The sequence below is a fragment of the Seriola dumerili genome, unplaced genomic scaffold (genome assembly GCF_002260705.1).
Source record: "Seriola dumerili isolate Sdu_G_001 unplaced genomic scaffold, Sdu_1.0 BDQW01005691.1, whole genome shotgun sequence".
NCBI lineage: Eukaryota > Metazoa > Chordata > Actinopteri > Carangiformes > Carangidae > Seriola > Seriola dumerili.
Window position 1 is genome coordinate 366,400 of NW_019179946.1, and position 18,033 is coordinate 384,432.

Genomic DNA, 18,033 nt, shown 5'->3' on the forward strand with positions numbered 1-18,033 from the left:
AAACATGCCTCAGTAACGTCTGCGAATGGATAAGAACAGAAAAAGCAAAAAAAGAAAATCACTCGAAATTTAAGGCTTTTTCTCGATGTAATGAGGACGCGGACGATAGCATTTACAGTAACATTTACAGCCAGGTACTGTACACAGACACACTCACACACACACCCTTCATTTCCTCCTCCTCTCTGTCACATCACGTCAGACAGACAAACACACAAACACTTATGAAGCCCCACCTCTCACACACACACACACACACACACACACACACACACGCACACAAAGTACATACACAAACACCGGTGCATCAGCCCAGTATGTCCAGGTACACAGGTGAGGCCTTGGCGAGGCTCTGGAGCATGCTGTGGATCTCCTTGATGTTCAGCCTCATGTAGGGCTCCCTCTGCCAGCACCCCAGCATCAGATCATACACCTCTTTAGGGCAGGTGCGGGGTCGCTGCAGCACACGGCCCTGGGTGATGCACTCAATCACCTGCAGGATACAGGATGACAATACACTGTCACTGTTTGACTGAAGTGAATGTGTCCCACAAATATTACCAATGAAATGTGACATCTGATGGGGTGAGGGATATCAACCAAAAACAAAGACAACATTTTTGTTTGTTTTAATTCCAGTGGTTGCTTTTAGCATTTATCATCTGGGATGACGGGACCCTTCTGCAAAGTTGGCTGCACTTTTGTTCACTTTTATTCAGACGAAAGCTCATTTTTGTCGAAGTAAATCAAAACAAGTGGTGCCCTGGTGGTCTTGGGGTTTAAGCACCAACCATAAACAACATTATCCCTGTTTCACATCTAGCCAGAGACCTGTGTTGCACTTCATTCTCCGTCTCCCTCTTCTCTCATTTCCTGTCATTTCTTTCCTGTCACTATCTAATAAAGGGAAGAAAATGCCTCCCAAAATTATTTAAAAAAAAGAAATAAACAGAAGAAAATAGAGATCAAATTAAGGAAACTATTTCTTAAATAGTAATTATCAGGTAAACATATCTAAAAGAAGAATAAGAAAAAAGTCTATTTTAAAAATGTTGTGATATTTGAATCAATTCTCAATTACCTTTTAATTTCTATTATAAAAAACACAATTTAAAAAATGTACAGAAATATTAAAGTCATTTAGTATTGCTTTTTTATTAAAGTTTGGGGATTTGATAAGAATCTCAGCACCAGAGATCACGATGTCCCGACTTTTAGTCCCTAGTATTGGTCAGGATCCAAACACACTTGATACTACATTTCCCATAATGCAACTGGACATTATTGTTTTCTCAGACCTGACACAGCTTTTCCACAGCTCAGTAGGACCAAACATGACAAGTGAGTTTCAAACCAAATAGAAAAGTTACTTTTAAAAGGCCCCTTACAGAAGTTAAAAGTTTGCTGAATCTGCTTTTAGCAGTTACTGTTAGCAGCATCGCCGTGGTTGCACAGACAGCTATCAGCGGATTACTTTGATACTCAAGAAAACTTTAAAACCTGATGATTCTCAGGCAAGTTCTGGTGTTACAAGGAGAAACATTTTAATGTTTAATTATATCCTAGTGGATTTATGGGCACAATGGACATTTGAGACAATGATATGATGATGTCTTCTGGAAGTGTAAGTCACACATCGAAAAATAGGTGTAGCATGTGCGTGTGATTTTTAAGTGTTTAAGTGCCTTAACTTCCTTTTGTTTTTACAACACCGGCATTCACCTGTCCCGCCTCACACATCATCTTTACCTCCACAACCCCAACTCTCCCATTTTAAGTTTCTATTAGTCAGATTGTTGGAGTCTATCTATTCACTCTCCATCACCTATTGAGTCTGTTTTCATCTGTCATGTCCCGCAATTTTTAAAGAATTTTCCAGCTTGAAACTTTTGCTAATAGTAAGTAATGTTTAATTCAAAGTGTCTCTGAGCTCTGTAATCACTGTTTGACCAGGTGCCAGTGTTGACTCATGCAACTCAGAGTAGTGCAGACATCTCATGGAGTGAAGCCCTCGTGTGACTCTGACCTCATTGTTGGAGAGCTGGTACCAGGGCTGCTTGCCGTAGGTGAAGATCTCCCACAGCACCACTCCCAGGCTCCACACATCACTCTCTGTGGTGAATCGCCGGTACATAATGCTCTCTGGGGGCATCCAGCGGATCGGCAGCATCGTATGACCGCCCACACGCAGAGAGAGAGAGAGAGAGAGAGAGAGAGAGAGCAGTCCCCTTCAGAAACCAACACCACAAGGCCTGCTGAAGAGTGAGTGTTAAGCTTCTGTACTTTATTTGGATATTTTTAGACACGATAATGGCCGGACGTTAGACGGAGAGGTTTTTCTCATATTTCATCTACCGTCAATGGTATAAATGCGCTGGACAAAATATGAGAAACACCTGTTCATATAATGCAGCACAATTCAACAGCACCTCAAACTGCGGCCTCCAAAATGACCATACAGCTGAATCAACATCTCTCCAAAAGAGTTTCAACAAAAACTGAGCATTATAACCTTCATGAAGGTCGGGGTTTATGTACCAAATATGGAATTGTGCCATTTGAACGTGAATATGATCAGAAAAACAATCTCTCCAAATCAGTTTCTTTCTCCAGCTGGATTGTTTCTTTGTTAGAAAGCTTTATTAAACTGCTGTACAGGGAGAAGCTGCTCAAACAAATACACTGACTGTTTTATAGCCTAACAGCATAATTGTAGTCTGATCCGTAATTGTTACCTTTCCAAAAGAACAATACTTATCAAGAATCTGCTCACGTGAATGAAGAGCATCATTCTGTAAGCTGTGTTCATGCCTTTGCTTTCTATTTGATAAAAATGTGTGATATCAGGAGTTGGTGACCTCTTTATGTTGATCTTATCTGATGCAGGGAAATGTATCTTGGAGATGTGTTTTTTGTGTGTGTGCTTAGACTTCACTTTGGGCAGCAGAGGGCACTGTGGGATTCAAACTGGAATCTGAGACACAAAGGATGAGGGAATAAAATCCATCTCTTCCTCAACATGACAATCTTTTTTGATTATAGCCCTTTATTGTATCAACAGGTGTTTATAAGCAAGCGTAATCTTCTCACATGCATCAGTGGATCTCATATACCAACACCTCAGTGTCGTAATATGATTCTGTTCATGTAGAGGGGAGGAAGGCATTAACTCTTTGCCCAAGAAAAAAGAAAAAACTGCCCATGCATTTTTGCACTGTTGCCCTCATTACCATGGAAACAGTAATTTTATGCAGATTATAGAATTTGCATTTAAATGGTATTAAAAATAGATAAAATACCTCTGGTTAAAATTGTCATTTCTGCAGCTACACAGCTTTTTCAGACCAAAACTGGAATAAAATTCTAATTACATATTTGAGACTGTGCGTATGTGGGTATATTTCCATATTTCTGTGTATATATCTGAAATGTGAGCGTGTGTGCATGCGTGAGTAGGAGACTGGGGGCAGGGCGAGGACAGAAAAGGGTAAATTATCAAAAATACTCACTCTGTAGTAGTCTGTGCTGTAAACGTCTCTGGACATGCCAAAGTCTCCTATCTTGACCAGCAGGTTTTCTCCTACCAGGCAGTTCCTGGTTGCCAAGTCTCTGTGGACAAAGTGCTGGGAGGCCAGGTAGACCATGCCAGCAGCAATCTGTTGGGCAATGTGCAGCATCTGGGACTGGGTTAGCTCCACCAGGATGCTGTGTTGACCGTCTGCCATTAGCACTGCATCAGGACCGTGGGACCTGCACCCAGAAGCACTTAATCAGCGCTTCAATCATCGTACCACTGGATACTGAATTTTAAACTACCAAAAGTACGCTTCCACAGTCAACAGGAAAACAATCTGCCACTATTCCAACTGTGGATTAATCATTTTTGTAATTTTTAAGCACAAACGCCACATTCACTGGTTCCAGCTTCTCAGTTTCATGAGAATTTAACACTTTCCTTTGTCATGTATGATAGGAAACTGAATATCCTGGGGTTTTGGACTATTGGTCAAATAAAACAGGTAATTTGAGGATGTCACCTTGGAGTTCTGGGAAATTATAATGTGCATTTTTACTATTTTCTGATCATACATTGATCATACAGATATGAAAGAGGTATCAATCATCTCATCTAACTCATGACAAAAAAGCGAATAAGTCAAACTGTTCCTTTAAGACATGTCAGTAGAAGCCTCCTACCTGAGAAACTTGTTTAGGTCACCATGTTTCATATATTCAAACACCATGATGAGTGGGTCACTCTCTACACACACTCCATAGAAGGTGACAATGTGTTCATGTTGCAGGTTGGTGAGGAGCTCGGCCTCTCTGTAGAAGTCTGCTCGGCCGCTCTCGCTGGCCTCTTTCAGAGTCTGACCAAAGGCAGAGACACAAAGACACGGTGAGAAGCATTATCTACATGGAGTCAGTATAATTCACTAACTGAATGATAAGTGCATTGATTTTTTTTTTTTTTTTTTTTTTGAGTGAGCAGCTTCCTGATTCGTACCTTGACTGCCACATGGATCTTCTCGTGATCTGGTGTCAGGTTGTAGCACTCAGCGAGAAAGACCTTCCCAAAGGCTCCCTCTCCCAGCTCCCGCTTCAGTACGATGTTGTGTCTCTTAATGTGCTGGACAACTTCAATGCAGAATAAGACAAATCACTCTTAAGCTCATATGTGCATCTTACTATTTTAAATCCCACTCTTTAGTATTTATAAGCAGTTTTAAGTATAACTCCTCATGTGGACACACACAGTGGAGTAAAACTGATGAGATATGGTAAAAATATTAAAAATAATCTCTTCAGAGAAGTTATAATAACTAACAAACAATATACACTAATAGGCTCTTAAAATGTCCTTAAACCTGCATACAACTATATTAAAGTGTGTTGTAAACTATTTATTAAATGTTTGTATACTGCTTATAGATGCTAAATAGGGAGAGTGTTATCAAAAAAAGTTTATTTGCATTGAGATTACATTTAATGTCAGGAATATAGCAGCTTTAGTCAAATTTGATTTTAATTATTGATTTTTTTTATTAATCATTTAATCAGACTGTATACACTATGCTGTATGTTTGTTTTTTCTGATGGAACAATCTAAAACAAACATATATTAAGTGTAAATCTCACACATGAAAAGAATAGAACCAGCAAATGTTTGTATCTTTACTTTATAAGTGAATGAACCTGAATGTTTTTCTTTTTGTTTGACTGAAAAACAATCATCTGTAATTTTTATCACAGTTTGATTATTTTTCAGTCAATCAAAAAGAAGAACATTCAGGTTCTCTCTGCTGCATTGAGCCTTTTGTAAACAAGCTTGTGTTTCTGAACATTATCTGTAGGTTAACTGTCCTATTGCCCCCGCAGAGCAGGAGTCACTATCACAATGCAGCAGGATGCTGACAATAAATCTGGCGTCCAACAGTGATCCCTGCATGGATTTATCAGAAAAGGTCCGGGTTACCAGGCATTTGTCGAGCGAGGCGGTAACTCACACGTGTCAGATTTCAGCATGCTGCCGGAGTTACGGAAGTACTGTGGGTTCTCAATGACAGGAATCTTTGTCATCCCAATGATCACTGCGTCTGGACCCATCTCCGAGGACGACGGGGTGTTGTTGCCATTGGAGACGTGATGAAGAGGGCTGGCAGAGTCATCGTCATTACTGATGACTGAGGAGGAGCCTAGGGAGCCACAGAGGAGGAGGAGGATGTGGAGAGGTAATAGGAGGAGGAGAGTGAGGAGTGAGGAAAAGGCAGGGAGGGAGGAGTGGAGAAGAAGTACAGGGTGGTGGTCATAGAGGAAGAGGAGGAGGAGAAAAAAGATAGGAAGACTTGTAAATTCCTACAGTCATTTCTATTGGTACCGTGGAAGCTGCAATAAGCTAATGCTAACACTTTCTTTTAACCCTACATTTACCATTTATAAGTAGTATGCAGTTGCTTTAAGTGTTTGATTAATATATTTGCTCATGCTAAATGTGAAGCTACAGCTAGCAGCAGGCTAGCTAGCTTAGCTTACCACAAGGACTGGAAACAGGACGAAACAGCTAGCCTAGCTCTGCAGGCTGAGCTGGCCGGCTGCTGGCTGTAGAATCATATTTAACAGGCAGATATGAGTGTCGTATCAATCTTATCATTTAACTCCGGGCAAGAAATAAGAATAAGTGTTTTCCCTATAATGCCAAATTACTCCGTTAAGAAAATTGTTCACCTTTAATACCAAACTTGGAGTTTCTTCCGTATTTCAGAATGATCACCATTAGAACACAGCCGGTCAGGGCAACTCCTGCGATTCCCACAACTACATACACCTGGGAAGAAAGAAAAAACAAACGATTGTTTGAAACATAGCTTTCAACAAGAACGTCTTGAATCCTTTAGATCAGTGGTTCCCAACTAGTGAACAAAAGAAAAAAAACATAAACTCACCAAACAGTTAATTAGGAACACCTGTTCACCTGATAATTGATGCAATTAATCAATCCGCCAATCATGTGGCAGCAGTTCAATGCATGAAATCATGCAGATAGGTCAGGGGCTTCAGTTAATGTTCACATCAAACATCAGAATGGGGGAAAAAATGTGATCTCGGTGACTTTGACTGTGGCGTGATTGTTGGTGCCAGACAGGCTGGATTGAGAGTTTCTGAAACTGCTGATCTCCTGGGATTTTCATGCACGACAGTCTCTAGAGTTTTCACTCAGAATGGTGCGAAAACCATCTAGTGAGCAGCAGCTCTGTGGACTGAAACGCCCTGTTAATGAGAGAGGTCAGAGGAAAATGGCTGGAGTAAGCTCACACAAAGGCGACGGTAACTCAGATAACCACTTTTTACAACTGTGGTGAGCAGAAAAGTGGTGGTGGTGTTGTGAGGTGGATGGACTGCAACAGCATAAATCCACATCAGGTTTCACTCCTGTCAGCAAGAACAGAAATCTGAGGCTGCAGTGGGCACACGCTCATCACAACTGGGCAGTTGAAGACTGGGAAAAACATCTCGATTTCAGCTGAGGCACATAGATGGCAGAGTTATAATCTGGCGTCAACAGCATGAATCCATGGACCCAACCTGCCTGGTGTCAACAGTCCAGGCTGCTGCTGATGGTGCAATGGTGTGGGGAATGTTTTCGATGTGCAACCTTTATGGCCGCAATTTACCATCCTGTAATGGTTACTTCCAGCATGACGCCACATCATGTCACAAAGTAAAAGTTGTCTCAAATTGGTTTCATGAACATGACAGTGAGTTCAGTTCACCTCAATGGCCAGATCTAAATCCAGTAGAACACTTTTGGGACGTGGTAAAACGGGAGATTGACAAATCTGCAGAAATGATGTGATACAATCATGTCGACATGGAGCAGAATCTCTAAGCAATGTTTCCAACATCTTCCACGCCACGAAGAACCGAGGCTGTTTCTGAGAGCAGAGGGCGGCTCTACACCAGCTAATGGTGTTCCTATCAAAGTGCTCGGTGAAAACACGTCTGGGGGGGGGGGGAAAAACATTTGTTTTTCATTTGTGTGTCTCACACACCAAAGGGTTGGGAACCACTGCTTTAGATGGTAAGGACTGATCACTTACTGCAACACTGTCGTCCAGCGGAGGGAGAGGCGAGTCTGAAAAAAACACAGAAAAACGCTTGTCTGAGCATTTGAAAATGATCACAATTACTACGAGCATACAGCTGATTTTGTAATGATGACTGTGTTTAAACTTGAGCCCTGTAATAGTTCAAAGACCTACCAGTAGTGTCTGTGCAGAAGAGAGATGCAGGCACAGGCCATAGGAGGAGGAATAGATGCACATCAGAGTTAATTTGAACTTTGTATACAAATAATGTCAAGCTATTAACTATAACCATTATTGGTTTTATAAAGCTGATTCATTACTTACAGTAGTAGAAGGGGTCTTCTGCTAAAAAGAAAACAAATCCGTATTAGTGGTCAACTTCATAAACAGAAACTAGCTTCACAAATGAGCTGACGTCTTACTAAATGAACCCCTGTAAAAAGAGAGCGTATTCACACCTGTCTCAGGTGGGTCGATGAACTGGGCAGAGACCTTCTTCTCGTCCCGGCCGTACTCATTCTTTGCCACTAGCCTGTACACACCATTGTGAATGTGTGTGGGGTTGACCAGCTGCAGGCAGCCGTGATCTTCGCTCTCGGTGGACACGTGGATCATGGTGCGGATGTAGTCCTGCTCCTGGAGAGGCACGTTCTCGTGGTACCACTGCAGCTCAGGCTTGGGGTTTCCTGTCACGCTGAAGGGGATACACCAGTGGTGGTTCTGCTCTGGTCCCAGCAGCTGCTGGATGGTGGGGGCAACTGACACGGAGGCAACAATAGAGGAAGAGTAATCACGGGATGATAGGAAATAAACACCAGGAGGAAAAGCCAGTAGGAAAAGCAACATTCATGGGCTTAGAGAGGAGATGCAGTTTGGGATGAAAGGTTTGGGGAACGGAACAGAGACGGATCACACAACATTTGAACGCTGACATCAGGAAAACATGGAAAAGGTGAATGAGGAGAAATGTCACACTAAACAAGCAGAGGAGTATGGCAAGGCGTGAGGAGCTTCACAGGAGGAAGAGTTATGAACAAGAAACACGGAGAGTCAATAAGATTTGCTGAGAGACAGTAATGATAACAAATTGAGGAGCCTTCTGCTTACACTGGAAAAAAACACAGTCTGGTGGAAGGCATTTAAAAGATCATCTGAGAGGAAAGTAGACAAATGTATAAATGTAAATATATTTTCTAAAGATGTATGCTAAAGTTGGTCAACATTTACAGTCAATGATAACAGAAAAGCAACAGGCCTTACAGAGAATATTGAGTTGAAGAGTGGCCTCCGTCTGACCGACCATGTTCTCAGCGCTGCATATGATCACCCTGCCATTATCAACAGGAGACAGGCCTGACAGGGTGAGGCTGCTCTCTGTTTCGAAAGGTTCAATCTGTAAACACAGCAATATCATGTGCATTATACACTTTGTCCTGTTTATGTAAAATCAGTGTGATGCTGATCTTTAGTACATGGACATGCACATACAGTAGCTCGCATCAACATTAGTCAGTTGTAACACATTCACACCACAAATTACTGCATGAAAAATAATTTAAAAAGTAATGACTAAATTGTTTATATTGTTTACCAAAATTATAGGATAAACAGTTTAAATTACAGTCAAAAATAATTAGCCAAAAGAAACTGCTAAATGGTTGAAAATGTTAGCAAAAAGTATTGGAAACAACTGAAAAGGTTTGTTGAAATGTATGTTAGTAATTAAATGTTACCTATAAGCAATGAATAAATAGTAAAAATAGTTAGCTAAAAGTACAGTAATGGATAAACATGTAAAATGTTAGCTAAATAATGGATAAACAGTTAAAATAATTAACTTAAAGTATAAGATAAATGGTTGAAAGAGTTAACTAAATGTAATCGATTGAAACAGCTAATAGATAAAAGATCATGGATAAACAGCAAAAACAGTTAGCTAAAAGTGCTTAAGTGGATAAAATGGTTGAAATGTCCAAGCTCAGTAGTACAAATGCAAACTTGACCAACCAACCAACCAAAAATTCACAATTCAGCTGTATGAAAAAATGTCCTTTTTATGTAGATTATAAAAAGAGAATATATTTAATCTATATTAGATTATTAATATAATTGTTTGTCATGTAATTAAATATATTCACATCCAGCTATTTAACACAACCAGTGTAAAATCCTTTTGACACTACAGAAACATTTATACTTTCTGAACCTTCACAACCCAGAGCTGCTTTTAAATCTTGTCAAAGTCAGTTGAGGAAAGTCCAGTTAAGTCTCCAGTCAAGCATCAAGTCTTGACCATTCAATTTTCAAGCCCTCGAGGTTAAATCGAGTCACAAGCCTTAAATTACAAGTAAACTGCAAGTGTTTCAGGTCTCCAAATCCTTTTTGATCATTTAAATGACATGGCATTTGAACCTTTTTAAAACTGTGTTAATATTTTAGCACAGATGACACCAAGAACTTTGCAAAGGCCTAATTATTATATTATATTCAAGCTGTCTGACTTGGACTTGGATACTTTTGCCTTAGAGTCTCAAGTCAAGTCACGTCTTTAAGGAACATTAAGTCCCAAGCTTGTCTCACAGCAGTCAAGTCCAACTGAAGTCTCAACTTAAGTCTTCCTTTGTGTCACTTAAAGGATGAGGCCAGTCATATTCTATATTATTCTTAATATCAACAGAAAAGACCAAGACCAACAAAGTCTTAGTCCGTCTAATGTCTACTCCTCGACTTCCCTGCCCTGCTGTGGCCCTCAGCCCAAAGTTCACTGGTTCCTTTTGAAGATGTAAATATTTGAAAACAGAGTACAGGTTTCATTTTAAAATAGGCTAAGTAATTTCGTATTTTTAACAGCTGGGCACCATATTTTTTAGCACACAAACTCAAACAGGAGTCAACTGTGTATTTGGTGCTCCGGCAGTGGGATGCTCAGTTCACTGATTTTTTTTAATTAATGCTACCAGAGCTATGCAAGAAGATGAATAAGTTATATCAGGGTTTGGATACACAAAATTTGGGATTTAGTTTTGTGTCTTTTGGTCATTACCAAGGTTTAACATTATCATTTCCACTTCACTCAAACAGCAAAACCTTAAGAAGTCAAGAGCCCAAAGTAGTAGACCTGTACCAAAAAGGTTCAAATGGGGGGCGGCGAGGTAGACTGGCTCACCTCGTGCTGGGTCGAGAGCATATCAAGGTTCCACAGGATCTCAGGAAGAGGGGAGCCTGAGGCGTTGCACACAGCTTTGACATTACTCCCCTGCATCTTGGTCACAATTTTGGGGATGACCTCCACTTTGGGAACCACTGTGAGACACAAACAGACAGTAAAATTAAACTTGACATAGTTTGATTTGTTTCCAGATTTCTCTCTGTCTTCGTTTCAATCTCTCTTTTCTGTCTTCATGAGGCGATCACCTTTCTAAAGGTTCAATATCAGATACCCAGCGTTGCTTTTTATAACAGGGTTTCACATTACCACAGTCGGGTGGAGTGAGTGTGGCAAAGGCCTTCGTCTCTCCTCTGTCGTCTATGCATTTCAGCTCTTGACCGTCGCTTTCCTCTTGTAGTCTCAGTTTGATCCACAAGTTCTCACAAACACAGTCCAGAGGATTTCCAGACAGGAGGAGCCTAGAAAATAAAAACACAACACATGAGAAGCTCATTGTCTTGCACAAAAAGAGAGAAAGGTACTGACAAGTTCATGTGGGCTAATGTACATGTGATACTTACGGGAATGTTGTGTTAAAGTTCTGAAATGTTCTCCATGACAGCGTCGATAGATTATTGTCTCTGAGATTTCTAAAAGAGGAAAAAAATTAAAATAAAACACCAAGCACGGCAACTCCAGTACATCAATGAAATATCTAAAGAGGGTCTTTAAAATCCTTCTTACACATATTGAAGTCTTGTATTGTTGAAAAATGCGTCTGATGATATAGATGCCAATCTTGTCTTTGTCACTGTTCTGTTAGAAGTTCAAATGTAGAGTCATCAGGTCATCTATAACTTTTTTGGATTAGAGAAAACATCATTTAATTCTGTGTAAAACACACAAAAAAAAACTGTATAATACTCACAGGTTTCTGAGGTTTATGTAGTGCCTCAAACTGTTGTCGTTGATGTCAAACAGTCTGTTTTGATTGGCAACGAATCTGTGAAAAAATATAAAAGACAGATCTGTTAGACGCACTAATGGTCAGCTAAATAACTTGTTCTGAAACGACACTATATCTGTGTGTATTATAAACTTTATCCTTCCACACATTATAGTCACAATCTCAGAGAGTCAGTTGTTTTGTGTATTTTATGAAACTCATTTTGTTGACATTCATTTTTACAGTACCTTATATTCCTTCACTGAGGGAATTTGATTTGATTGGTAATATAATGTGAACCAATACAACAGTATGTGTTTTCACACTGTCAGCATGTTGAGTGACAGAGATGGTGTCTTCGATTGCTTTTGTTTATGTTCATTTTACTTGTATTTATTGCGGGACATATAAAAAGATCATGTAGATTTTTTCATAAAGATCAAAATATAACAGCTTTTTTTGGCCTAATAAAGTCAAAACTGCCAAGGTTTTTTCCTTGTTTTTTAATAAAAATAACACTACTAAAGTAATATTATATGATATCTAATAAGTGTCTTGGTGTGAGACAATAATCAATGCACCTTCATGTACTTTTGAAATCACAAATCAAAACTTGAAATCCTTTTTTATGAGCACAAACTAAATATTCCAAGGCATGATGATGCAAAACAACAATGAAATGTGAAATATTTTAAGGTGAAATCATTTCTTACTATATTAATTAGTTACATTGTGGAGGGTTTGAGTTAAAATAACATTTAAATAAACATTTCGCAGCATCAGAAAATATGAACAACTTCACTTTAGTTGTTGTCTGGTGTTATCTTCTGTTTAAAAACTTGAGTCAATTTGACTGCAGGTTGTTTTACATCTTTTTAGTGGGGAGACACTTTTGTTTACGTGTGGATTATACCTTTAACAAAACCAAGCTGGAAATGTTTTATAGGTTGAAGTATCTTTAGCAAGTCTAAAGTTTTCTATTATGCTTCAAATGTGATAACTGCTGGGTTTATTAGTCAAAACTACACTTTACTCACAAATAAGATGTTTCTTTAGACAAACTGGGGGGAATGTACCGGGTGTAAGCTGCTGAAAGACTTCTTTGATTGCAGGATGAAGAATAATCATTTTTTGATCCAGCGACAGTGGACGCCCAGTAAACTACATCTGGTTCCAGTCTGTCTGCCTGAGAAAACTCACCCAGTCTCCCCTCCGCTCTCCAGTGGGTGCCATGCAGTTGTACACTTGTGCAGGGTTGTAGCAGGTACACTCCGACAAAGGGGCCTACACGCTGACGCAGATAAGGCTACATAACTGTGGGTAGCCTATCGCCGGCTGTATACAACTGATGTGGTTTCATGTGTAAATCTGGCAACAATGTGGTCATTTCAGAAATGTTGAGGCTCTTTTCACACCGCCGCCCAAAAAGCCGAATTAACACCTCGGAGGCTGCGTTGGGCCTAAACATTTACTCCATCACTACCTCTGGAGCTGTTTTGTAAAGGAAACACCGACTAATCCAAATAAGCCTGACGCACACTCTTACCACCATTACGCACCCACACACGCACGCACACACACACACACACACACACACATATATACACACAAACACACACACACACACACACACACACACACACACACACACACACTATCGTCGTTAGTGGCACGCGCAGCCCCCATCTCCGCCACACATACACACGCACACATATACTTGGCTACATGATCTGACAAACCCAGTGGTTATACGAATAAAATCACGATTTTTTGTGTTTGACATTAAGCGCAGAAGACAAATCTCTATTGATCTTTAATCCACAAGGGGGAATAATATCAGACCATCTGCTGATGTTCTTATTACCTTTGTTATTAGTATAATAATCCTAGCCCTTGGGTATTATTGCGACCTACGATCGAAGGTAGTTCTTTACGCATTGCATCCTAATAAGTTCATAAGCTGTCTGCACGATTCACGTTCATACACTTACATCTCGGTGATGTTTTCCATGTCATCTAACGTGAGGACAGGGAAATCCTCGATCCCTGGTACAGAATCAATACAAACAATCCTTGAGATGCTGCAAGTGCAGGATGCGGGGCAAGCATCACTAAATCTCCACAGCCCCATCAAAACCAAAAACAATCCAAGACGAGCCATGCCATATTCCCCCGCGCTGGAGTCCATCGCAGGTCCAATGATATCCCACGAATCCCCCAAACAGAATCTGGTCAAATTGAAATATTGGTAAGATTTCCTCCCTCGCCGCCTTTATCTGGCCAAGTTAATCCTTTCGACTCCGCAGAAAAAAGACTACGCCGTCGGTGAGGAATGCGCAGAGCCCACGGTTTTAATATCAAGATGCCATGGACTGGCCTTCCCGTCTCCGCAGAGCTGGTATCACACTACTGCATATCGATGCCGTGAAGCAAGGTGTCAAGTGGTCCCACCTGGTGCTGCTGCTGCTGCTGCTGCTGCTGCTGTCTCACTCCTCTATCTCGGGCACAGACTGTTCGCCTCTGCCTTGTAAAACAAATATGAGGTGTTCCAGATGTTTAGAGATCAATAGGCAGGGCCCCCACGAGCGTTTTCTCATATGTGTGGTGATGGGGAGGAAAATAAGAGAGACTGCACAGTGGAGTACGGATGCGTGGTGATGCTGCGTGTGTAGGGAGGAAGGCTACCTGCATCCGTCTATCGATTATCGACGAGGACGAGCGCATCTCCCCCAGCCATCACTGGGATTGGGTTTATGGGGGGGTGGGGGGGTGGGGGGTGGTCGCGATGTTTAGGCTACCCCGGACATGTATTCGTGACAAGTTGTATTTATAGGAATTTGTTTGTGAGATTGTTATTTTTGATTCATGCAACAAAACCGTTTAAACAATCAGCTGCTGCACTGTTATTACAGGCTGCACAAGTGGCCAGCTGTGGGTCAAATGCCCTGTTCGTGGCGGGCACAACAACAATATGGATGTAAACTCTCGTGCTGTAGTTACCCCTGCAGCCATGCACTGGATGAAAGCAGCGCTTCTTCCACACCAACACTGTTGTACGGTTGGCCATTAGGCCTATAGTGTGACGTACGGTTGACGCACAAGACGGGGTGCATCTATGAAAAATAATTACCTATACTATGTCTGCAAGCTTCAAATGGGTTTCACTCAAATCACTGATCAGGTTACGATATGGAGCATGAATTGGGGTAAAAAAAAATGCTGCATATATATATTTTTTCATCCTGACAAATAGAATTTTGACAAAAATAATTCTATTTTTTCTATTCATTTTACAGAAATAAACTACATGACAACCCACTGTAGTCATGTGTAAACATGTGTGTGTACTCTGAGAGGGACAGACTATGCCAGCCCATATTTTCATTCAAGTTTGAGAAATCCTGACCTAATTAATAGATTTATTTTTCCATTTTAAATTATCAACTATATTTAGACTTGTAAGTCTGTTGCACTGATGTTAGTGTCCACTCACAAATGTGTACATTAATTTCTCATAATTTTAACATGTTGGGGTTTTTTTTTTTTTACCTTAAATGTCCCAAACTGTGCAAATTAAATGTCACATAAGTCCTGTGTTTTTCATTAACTGTGCACTGCTAAACATCAAGGTGATAATATGTTTGAAAATGATGAAATAAATCCTGTTTACTGGTGGATTCCTAAATTTCACTCATAATGAGGAGGCATACTCAGCTAGGACACATGATCTATGACACAGCCTGGATGGTTAGTGTCGCTATGGTGACTTGCTTTTTACAAATAGCGCGGACAATGTCAAGTGTCGCTATGGTTGCAGATGAAAATATGTACGCAGGCTCTTTTTTTTATGAGAAACATCAAGAACTGAATTATATCTGTCTCCATGGTAACCTCAGAGTATAGGAGAGGGAAGAGAGCTCTTTATTTTGCAATAGATCCTTGCCTATATCTGTAGGAGCATGACAACACTACGAGAGGAAAAAAAAGGATGTTTAAAATAGATCAAGTATGGACATAATTCAGGCTCCTGATTTGCAATAAATGGGCAGTGGGGTGGTGGCTGTGGATTAGCAAGTCTGATCTCATGGCCTTATCTTTTTTTATCACTGCAGAAAAACTAGAAAATCTAGTTGCACTGCACATTGGTTCAATTTCAGGCAATCAAAAGCAATATGATATATAATAAAGATCATGGGCTCTCTGTGAATTGTGCTTTCTTTTGAAGATGAGGAAATTACTTGTGAATTCAAAGCATATCTTTTTATTTCATTTTTCATCTGTTTTTATAATTTATCTTTGTAATTTTCCCACTGCTTGGAGACTGATGATGTTTTTAGCTGGAATCACCCCTACTTTCAGGTGTAGTAGAAAGAGTTAAGGGTGAGGAGTTTTATGCTTAGCACGCTGAGACTTGTGATTCTGACACACCAAGAGATCTTCCTCCTTTTGTACATTTAGTTTGGTGCCACTTCTGCATCATCCAACTCTGCAACTCCTCCGTCTGTGCTCCTACCGCTTCCTGAACCAGCTGGTGGCAGACTTGTCTTGAACCTTGCGTGGAGTGATGCAGCTGTGACACAGCCCACTGATATACATCCTGTACTATCCACTGCCTCTGTTGTGTAGTGTTGTGGATTACGCGCACTGTAACAGCCAAACAATAGCTCTGTTCCAGACACAACAAATCTTACTTATGTCAGAACAAACACTGACAATCCCTGTGCAATAACCCTGTAACACCAAAACATCGACTGTACCTACAAATAATAAATGATAGTTATAGTTTAAAATACACACTTTTCTTTAACATGTATCACAATCATCGTCAATTAAAATCCAAACACGCTGCAAAACATTACTCATTTAATATTTATTCCAGCACTCTTTGCACTCTGCACCCTTGCATTATTGTATTCTTGTTTTGAATTGTATATAGACAGTGTATGATATTGTTAATTGCTGCCTTTTATAAATATCTATATACACATCTGTTGTATGTGCTTATCAGTTATTTCCTTTATGTTTCATTCAGTTTTTATCTTTGTTTTTAGCTGTATGTACATTTTTGTCTCTGAATCTCCCTGAAATGGTTTTTGAAACTGTAAGTACACTGAGAGCAGCCAAAACTGCTATGGCCAGGCAGTGTTTCTAAAACTGTAGTCATTACACAGGATTCATGTGTTACATTTGGTTGTGAAATCAACACAACAGTTTTTTGTTCCATCTCGACGTGAACATGACTGATCTTGCCTTCATCAACGTCTGGCCCAAATAATGTTAGGATGAAATGAGCCTGGTGGTAGAACAGGTTGGTGTAGCTGGTTCAGATTAATGACTTCCAAGTATTGTTGATGATTGTTTTACGTTTTGTATTGTTGCTGCTCTGTTGCTCGTCAACTTGTCATGCAACTTCTAAAAGGCTTTCAACAGGGTTGTCTTGACCTGGTGGATCAGTTTCCCATGTGCACATTCAAAAGATATAAAAATCTACATTTTCTGAAGAACATGTTCTTTTTTGTCAAGAACCCACTATGAGTTGTGATAAACCTGCAGACAGAGGTTATCAAAATAGTTTAAGTGGAGTCGATTAATTTTCTATTGATCGATTAATAGATTAATCAACTGCTCAGTTCAGCTTTAATTAGGTATTTTTTGTACCCACTACTAAATACAATTGGGAAAAGTGACCCACACTTAAAAATATAATTGGATCAGTACTTTCAAACTAAAAATTTTCACTTTTCTAAGCTAATACACTTCAAGTTTTAGGACTAGGCAAGATATACCACCATAGTAGAAGTATGGTAAGATGTAATTAAATCAATTAAATCAATAATTAATTGATTGTTCAGTGTATAAAATGATCATCTAAAAATTGTGAAAATGTCCATCATTCTCTGAAACTCAAGCTAACAAATTCAAATTTCTTTTGTTTTTGTCTCACCAACTATCAAAAACCCAAAGATTATGAGTTTACAGTCATAGAAAACAGCGAAAATTGGCAAATATTTACAAATGAGAAGCTGGTATTTGTGATTTGCTGACATGCCTGCTCAAAAAATGATGTAAACGATTAATGGGGTATCCAATTTGTTGCCAATTAATTTTGATCATCAACAGCTCTTGTTTAGTGGTTGATTTCTTGGGTGCCTGGGGAAATAATAAACCTCCCATGTGCAGTGGTGGTCCATAGAGGCCCAACAATGAATTTTGCCCGGGTTGTTAACCTGTTAGAGTTAATATTTGCTGTGTGGCCCCCAAATACCCCCCTCTGAATATATACACTGCCACCCGCAAGTTTCCATTAAGTCCTGCAATCAGATCTAGTGTGCACTATCTACTTGTCTCTGTTT

At 39.9% G+C, this 18,033-nt stretch overlaps 1 protein-coding gene across 1 annotated transcript; it reads right to left on the bottom strand.

The window, feature by feature from the left end:
- Positions 1-246: 246 nt before the first annotated feature.
- On the bottom strand, positions 247-14,143 carry LOC111239875 (BDNF/NT-3 growth factors receptor-like). The gene is made up of 18 exons (XM_022769799.1): positions 13,672-14,143; positions 11,663-11,737; positions 11,479-11,550; positions 11,316-11,384; positions 11,062-11,213; positions 10,753-10,889; positions 8,847-8,979; positions 8,045-8,344; positions 7,911-7,931; positions 7,761-7,769; positions 7,599-7,633; positions 6,226-6,325; positions 5,508-5,696; positions 4,508-4,638; positions 4,198-4,370; positions 3,507-3,750; positions 2,027-2,182; positions 247-493 (listed from the first exon to the last, which is right to left on the bottom strand). The coding sequence occupies exons 1-18, from the start codon at positions 13,866-13,868 to the stop codon at positions 308-310; spliced, it is 2,379 nt and encodes a 792-aa protein (XP_022625520.1). The 5' UTR covers positions 13,869-14,143; the 3' UTR covers positions 247-307.
- Positions 14,144-18,033: the final 3,890 nt, after the last annotated feature.